At 31.4% G+C, this 8,283-nt stretch overlaps 1 protein-coding gene across 1 annotated transcript; it reads right to left on the bottom strand.

Moving 5' to 3' along the window:
* Positions 1–4,986: 4,986 nt before the first annotated feature.
* Positions 4,987–7,982, bottom strand: LOC120076705 (uncharacterized). The gene is made up of 2 exons (XM_039030605.2): positions 6,996–7,982; positions 4,987–5,312 (listed from the first exon to the last, which is right to left on the bottom strand). Exons 1-2 carry the CDS (start codon positions 7,733–7,735, stop codon positions 5,294–5,296), a joined length of 759 nt encoding a protein of 252 aa, XP_038886533.1. The 5' UTR covers positions 7,736–7,982; the 3' UTR covers positions 4,987–5,293.
* Positions 7,983–8,283: the final 301 nt, after the last annotated feature.

Raw genomic sequence — 8,283 nt, forward strand, 5'->3', positions numbered from 1 at the left:
TTTCATTTCTTTTTCTCACAAATACACGTTTGTATCCCACAGGTTTAACACCTTCTGGTGTTCGGACTACTGGTCCAAAAACCTGATGTTTTGAAAGTGAGTTTAGCTTCTTTTCACTGAAGCCAATCTTTTCTATGTCGACATTCTTTAGTAGATTTTGGTTTAGGATTTCCATTTTCAGATATAAAATCAAGAGCAACATTATAGGCAAAAATGTTATCAATAATTACATTAATTTAACTCCATCTTTTTCCTGTCATGACATAGTTTATTGAAATTTCATTATTATCTTTAGGTATTTTACCTTCCTCACTAGTCATGTCGAAGATTTCTTTATGGGTATTTACATCTTCAACTTTGTCTATTTTACTATTAATTATTTTTTGTTTTCGAGGATTTTTATCTTTGGAACCCACTGGTCTACCACGCTTCTAGCATGTTCTAGACTCATTAATGACAACTTGTTGTATTGGCATATCAATTTTTTATGGAACATTTGCAGTTGGTATATGTGACTTAGTTACTTTCTTTGCATCTATAAATGCATCTGATAATTGATTTGCTATATTTTGCAAATGAATTATTTTCTAAATTTCAAGTTCACATTGATCTGTACGGGGATCTAAATGAGACAATAACGATGTATTCCATGTAATTTCTTTTTCCAACTTCTTAATTCCTCCCCCTAATATTGAAAAATTTGTCTCATTAAAATGACAATCAGCAAATCGTGCAGTAAATATATCATCCGTTAGGGACTCAAGATATTTAATAATTATTGGGGAATCATTTCCAACATATATTCCTAACCTCCTTTGAGGACCTATCTTAGTGTGTTATGGTGGAGCAATTGGAACATATATTGCACATCCAAAAATTCTCAGATAGGAAATATTTGGCTCCAAATCATAAGCTAATTATAATGGCGAGTATTTATGATAAGCTACTAGCCCAATGCGTACAAGTGACGCTGCATGCAAAATATCATGTCTTCATACAAATGAAGGAAGCTTAGCTCTCATAAGTAATGGTCTTGCAATTTATTGCAAATATTTTATTAATGATTATGTTAAACCATTTTGTGTATGAACATGAGCTACATGATGCTCAACACTTAACCCAATTGACGTACAATAATCATCAAAAGTTCGGGATGTAAATTCACTAGCATTATCAATACGAATAGTCTTAATTGTATAATCAGAAGATTGTGCTCTTAACTTAATGATTTGAGCAAGTAATCTTGCAAATGCAAGATTTCGACTTGATAATAAGCACACGTATGACCATCTGCTGGATGCATCTATTAATACCATAAAATATCTAAATGATCCACTTGGTGGGTTAATGGGTCCACATATATCACCATGAATTCATTCTAAAAATGCAGTCCCCACTTTAGCTGGTGATGGTCTAATTAAATTTTTTTTTAGAGTAAGCATCACATGATAGTTCATTATATTGAAGAATCTTCTGGTTCTTCAATGATTGTCCATTTGAATTCTCAATAATTCTCCTCTTCATTGTAGATCCTAGATGACCCAATTGGGATTCATGAATATGTCGGGATTCATGAACTTCAGGTTTATTGTTGCATATGTTTCAATTACTCGTATATGAGTATAATACCATCTAAAAGATAAAGCAGACAACTCATCCAATATATGTTTTTCATTTGAGACAATGGATATGATATATAGATATTCCACATTATTCTTACTATCAGTCTCAATATGATAACCATTGCAACGTATATCTTTAAAACCTAGAAGATTTCTCTTTGATTGACTAGAGAACAATGCATTGTCAATTGTAAATTTTGTTCCTCTAGACAAAATAATATTTGCTTTTTCAAAACCTTCAATCAAGTTTGCAGAACCTGATATTGTATTTACTTTTCATTTCAACATTGTCAATTTGGAAAAGTATTTTTTATTTATAAGTATTGTGTGTGTAGTTGCACTGTCTGCCAGACATAGATCTTTTTTGCTCATTTTTTAAACACCCAATATATAAAAATGATCCATGTTTCTTCATTAAAAGAAAATAATTACAATAGGAAAAACAACACTAAAAATATACAAAAGTTAATAAAAAAAAACATGAATATTGATAAAAGAAAATAACAACATTAAGTCTAGATATTCTCAAAGTCAAAAGACACACTTTATGTGTCACCAACTATGCCAATCTTCTCTTCAAGAGATTCAAAAAAGTCTGCCACATCCAAATTTGTCGTGTAGGATGGGTCAAATACGTCATTATCCTGATATGCAAAATTTGCTTCCACATTTTTCTCTTTTTTCCTTCAGGGAGGTTTGATAGAGACCAACTAAGTGTTTTGTCGTACGACAAGTATGTGATTAATGCCCAATCATTCTACATTGAAGCATTTATTTTCAACATTCTTTGAACTTTTATTTTGTGGAGCTTTTCCTTTTTGCTCATCATTTTGCGTGGTTCTTTTGAAATTTAAATGATTAGAACGACCACTATAAAAATAATAATTATTTCTTCCTCTGCCACGGTCACGACCTCGATGGCGACCACGACCTCGATCACAATTATTATTAAAATTCACAACATTCACTTTAGGGAATGATGTTGTTCCGGTTGGTCGAGATTCATGATTTTGCATCAATAACTCGTTATTTTGTTCGGCTAGGAGAATACATGAAATTAATTCAGAATACTGTTTAAAAACTTTTCGGCTAGGAGAATACATGAAATTAATTCAGAATACTGTTTAAAAACTTTTCTCTCAATATTGTTGCTGTAGAAGCATATTTGAGACATGAAATGTAGAAAATGTCTTCTCTAACATATCAGCATCAATAATTTTCTCTCCGCATAACAACAATTTTGAACTGTTTTAAATAATGGGAAGTTGTAATCACTTATTGATTTGAAATCTTGTAGCCTCAAATACATCCACTCATAACGACCTTTAGAAAGAATAATAATAATTATTATTATTATTTTTTATGATCATACCTCTCTTTCAAAATTTTTCACTAGATACGTGGATCTTTTATTGTAAGATACTCCATTTTCAATCCCTCGTGGAGATGATGACAAAGAAAAATCATAGCTTTTGTTTTGTCCAGATTGAATTTCGTATTTCCTTCTTTAATTATTTCTATTAAGTTCATAGCATCCTGGTAAATTTCGGCATCGAGCACCCATGACAAATAATGATTGCCATTAATGTCAGGGGTTGTGAATTTTAATTTTGTAAGGTTTGTCATGGCAACACTATCACAAAATATTATATTTATATTAGAAATTTAATATGTACTAAATATGCAAAATAACATTTAATTTATTAATTATAACAAAGAGAAAAAACCGAAATACCTTTACGACCTACCTTTAGCGGAGAAAACGATAGGAGCTCGTACAGATAACGTGTTATGAAATTGAGAGCACAATGGGAATACGGATATGGAAAAATATAATATAATAGTATTTTTATATAATAATAATTAATAAATAAAAACTAAAATTATGAAATTGGACAATGGAAAATTTTAGTAGAATTTGGTGTGGATTTCTCACCAATGGGTATATCATTTTAAGATCCACCAAAGACCAATTTATAGGCAAAGTGACAAGTAGGATGTGAACTTACATGGACACCAAACATGAATTACTACACATAGACAACATGAATGGTGATACTAAGCAATGCGTATCTATTTTTTATTATAATATTCATAATAGTTCCTAATATATATATATATATATATATATATTGAGTTTCTTAAATTTTTACTTCCCTTTTATATGAAATGTTTCAATTCAATATCTTACGTTTTAATATTTTTCATTTAATTCTTATGTTAACATTTATAGTTGATAAAGTACATAATACTCAATAAATTAGTAAAAATTTAAAAGAGAAAAATGAGTGAAGTTTCTAACTCTTTCTCTAAATTTATTTTGTAAAAACAATTAGTAGGTAAGGAGTTTTTCTTCCCAAAAAACAGTCTAAAATTTGAAGCAATTAGTTGAGAGAATGTTTTCAATAAATATATTTATATCCAAAGAGGATGAGATATTACATTCAATCTCTCTTGATTTCCTTTTGCTTAATCAGACAGTTTTTCAGCCACTTAATCTTGTCGGTCACCTTTGAAGTCCCATGGTGAGGTGAAGATATCATGTCTCTTACCTAATTCTTTTCTCAATCTAAAATATCATTTTGGTCCTCATACTTTTAATTTTGTTCAATTTTAGTCCATATATTTTCAATTGTCAAATTTTAGTCCATATATTTTCAATAAATATTAAATTTAGTTCCTCAAAATTAATTTTGAGAAATTATTTCAAATAGTAAAACTATTGAAAATATTTATAAGATATGACTATCAATGATAAACGTTGATAGACACTAATAGAAGTCTATAAGTGTCTACTAGCATCTATCATTGATAGTTTTAAATTTTTGTTATATTTTGTAAATAGTTTGTTTTATTTTTCTATATTTAAAAGTGGCCCATTAATTTTTTACCGAAATTTATTAAATAATAATAACACTCTTCATGCAAGGAAATACCGTATGTGAATATCTTTTCAATATTTATAATAAAATTGTTAATAGGAAACAAAAAGGTTTTTAGAAAATCAACAATAAACTAGCAATAAAACTAAATTTAAGATTTATTAAAAGTACAAGAATTAAATTGGATAAGGAAATGAACTAAAATCAAATAATTTTCAAAGTATAAGAACCAAAATGATATTTTAACCAGATAATAACTTCATAACAAAACGGAAAAACTTAAATGCAACTATCTTTTGTGTAATTCATCTAATACCAAATACAAACGTATCACGTGGCACTTGTTTTTTTCTAAATGATTTTTTGAAAAAATCATTGTGTATAAAAAAGAAAGGGAGTAGGTGCAATATAAACGTACCTAATCATTGCTATAAATGATCATTTTCAAAGAAAACAATAAATAAATAAATAAATAATAATAATAAATAGAAAAACCAAGTCCCTTTTGAAAATCGAATTACATAGTCTTTACATATAATTACAATAATTCAAACTTGAAATATAAACGCCTGTTACATCAGTACAATTGATTTTTTTTTTATCTTCTTTTTTCTTGTGAGCAATATAATTGATGAAGTTGGTTAAAATAAATTATTTCAACAATCTAAAAGAAAAACCAATTTGGGTACAAAAAAATTGAAAATTTTTTTCACACCAATATAAAAAAAATTAAAAAGAGAGAGAATGATTATCATTTTTAATATAAATATAATTCTTGGAGGAATTATCTCATCCACGAATATTGATCCTGCAGCCCAAAATAAAGCCATTATAAGTACACACAATAATTCACTTATTCATAATTATTAATTTAAGAAATGTTGTACATTAATTAAAGATATATTGTATGTGTGTGTATAACCAACAACTCTAAAAGAGATTCAATTTTTCTATCACACGTAAAATAATAAAAACACAAAAGAAAAAAACAATTATATTTTTAGAAATTTCAAATAATTTTGAATAAAGTTTATATGAGTTGCTTTCTAAACAAGGTAATAATTTAAAATAAATTATTAGTAAATCCCATCCTACTCTTTTATATATTAAAAAACCGTTGTACTTAGATGCATCTTAAGTTACATTGCTCACTAAAAAATTCTAAAAATATTTTTTAAAAAAAAGTTTGCCACATGACAAATTGACTAAATAAGAGATGACCATAGATATATAAGGGAGGACAACTATCACAAATAGATTGAAAGAGTGAAACCTAAAGTAAAGCCGTCAGGGTATGTCTAAATTGGACAATATTATACCATCATGGACATATCAGATGATTTGTTGTCCTTAACCAGTGATATTAGAGTGGCGTTAGGCCATAACTTAGCCATGTCGATAGAATCCTAGGTGTTGAAGAAAGAAATCGACAAAATGTTTTTCAAAAAATTATTTACATTTAAACATTTTTATAAAGACTATTTAAAATAAAAATATAAATGTGTTTGGTTAATTACATTATCTCAAAAGTAGTTTTATATACAAATTTGTTTGATTTGGCTATATGTTCAAAATATTTCTGTTTAATGTTAAATTATTATATAAGACAATAACTAAACACTTTGAAATAGTAATTCAATTTTATATTTAAAAACACTTTCACTAGTCAAGTTTTTTTTTCCAAATATATGATCACTTGAGTTGGTCATTAAAGTTAGCCATTGGAGATAAGTGATAGAGTTGGTCATTAAAGTTAGCCATTGGAGATAAGTGATAGAGTTGGTCTTTGGAGGTGATCGTTAAAGTTGACCATCAAAGATGATTATTACAAGGAGTTGGATGTCGGAAGTGGTTGTTAGAGACGGTTTGTCAAAGTTGGTCTTTGCTAGAGGTAGTTTTCAAAGTTTGGTTATCAAAGGTAATCGTCAAAACATGTCGCCGACGATGGTTGTGTACTACTAGAATTGGATGTCAGAAGTGGTCGTCGAAGCATGATGCCAAAGTTGGTCATTGGCAGTGATCGACAAGTGGAGTAATTGGAAACATTAAATGGAGGGAGAGAAAGTGAGAAAGTTGATATTTTTTTATAAATGTACAAACTTCAATAGTAAACATTATTAAAGTCGGTGGAATTAAGGTATTTAACACTAACTTATAAAATTGAGTAAAAAATCGAACTCAATTCAATCTAAGTCAATACCCCAAACATTCGGAATAGAGGATGTTAAAGCAACAATAAAATGAGTTCTTTTGTTCACCTCCTCTCCAGAGGAAAAAGAATCTATCATTTTTAAAATATAAAATCTTTGAAGTTCTTTAAATTTCAATAACATATGGAGAACATGCAAGTATTCATATTATAAGAGCAAATATATACTAATTTTGAGACATGTATAATTTTTGGACAATTAAATTAAGATATATGTAAGTAGTTATATTATAATATAAGATATGATTGAAAAAAAGAAAATGAAAAGGAAGAGAAAAATACCATCTGAGCAAATTGATGTTGCATATAGGCATATCGCCATCCTCAATGTTCTTCAATTTAGACTCACAATCCAACTTGACATTGATCGGACCCAATCCCCAGCCTTGAAGCACCACTCCCACCGTCGTCTCCGCCTCCACTTTCACCTCCATCGATTTACTCTGAAACCTCGACAACAGCCTCGCCCCATCCTCCACCGCAAGCATCTTATTCTTCACCGCCGCCTCCGCCTTCACCGTGGTCGTACTCCTCCTCCCCTGCGTGAATCCAGCCAGCTCCCGTCGCCCAAAATCCGTCGACTGCCCAACCGTGACATCGTACTCAATCGCCCCGTACCTAATCGCGAGCTTATCGTTCGGATTCTTGAACTCGACTCGAATCGAGACCTGAGCGTCGAGGAAGGATCCGTCGGGGGTGGCGGAGACTTTGAAGGAGGAGATACGGAAGGCGAGGAGGTGAAAGACGGGGAGTTTAGGGTCGTAGATGAGGTAGAAGAGAGCGATGGCAAGGGCGGCGACGACGATGAGGAAGAGGATGAGAAAACAGAAAACGCAGCAGCAGGTTCTGCAGCAGTTGCGTCTTCTCCTCTTGGGTTTGTAGGAGGAAGGGAGGCGAGGCTTGTTTCTGGTGGCGGGTGGGAGGTGGGGGGCGGAGGAGGTGGAGGAGGAGCCGGAGGGATTGGGATCCTTGTAGCCAGGGGGCTTCTGGAGCGGCGGTTTCTTCAATGGCGAATCCGCCATGATGGAGAGGGAAAATGGGAATTGGATCGGAGGGAGTGGATGGGGAATTGGGGATTGAAAAGATTGGATGGGAAATGGGAAAGGGAATGAATTGAATGGTGGAGGCTGAGAGAGAATGAGAGAATTTGTGGGGGGAAATTGCTAAAATGGAATGAAACAGAGAGAAAACAGAGAGAAAGGCGGGGAAGGAGAGAAGAACACAGAATATTTAAGGGCGGAAGGAACCACATTCACCATTCACCCCCGCATTCGCTTCGTCAAATGGCGGCAAAATTAAGTTTATTTTTGTTGTTGGGTTGTTGGGAAAATTACAATTTAACCACATCCAATATTTCATCTCTTATCCATTCCGCCAAATCACCTAATCAAAACTTGTCACGTGACACATTTTTTAAATAATTATTTTTATTTTTTTACTCTGTCAAAGGATGATACATGAAGATTAGATGTAGTCTAAGCTGTACTTTATCGATATCGAAAATCACACCAATAGTGAATTTATATATCTTGAGGGAGAGTAGCTTGATATCCTGCAAAATGAGTAAAGT

This window comes from Benincasa hispida, chromosome 4, assembly GCF_027475165.1.
Source record: "Benincasa hispida cultivar pf3 chromosome 4, pf3_genome.v1.1, whole genome shotgun sequence".
NCBI lineage: Eukaryota > Viridiplantae > Streptophyta > Magnoliopsida > Cucurbitales > Cucurbitaceae > Benincasa > Benincasa hispida.

Excerpts from the sequence above, each read along its gene's own strand:
- LOC120076705 (XM_039030605.2), bottom strand. The coding sequence starts at position 7,735 with ATGGCGGATTCGCCATTGAAGAAACCGCCGCTCCAGAAGCCCCCTGGC.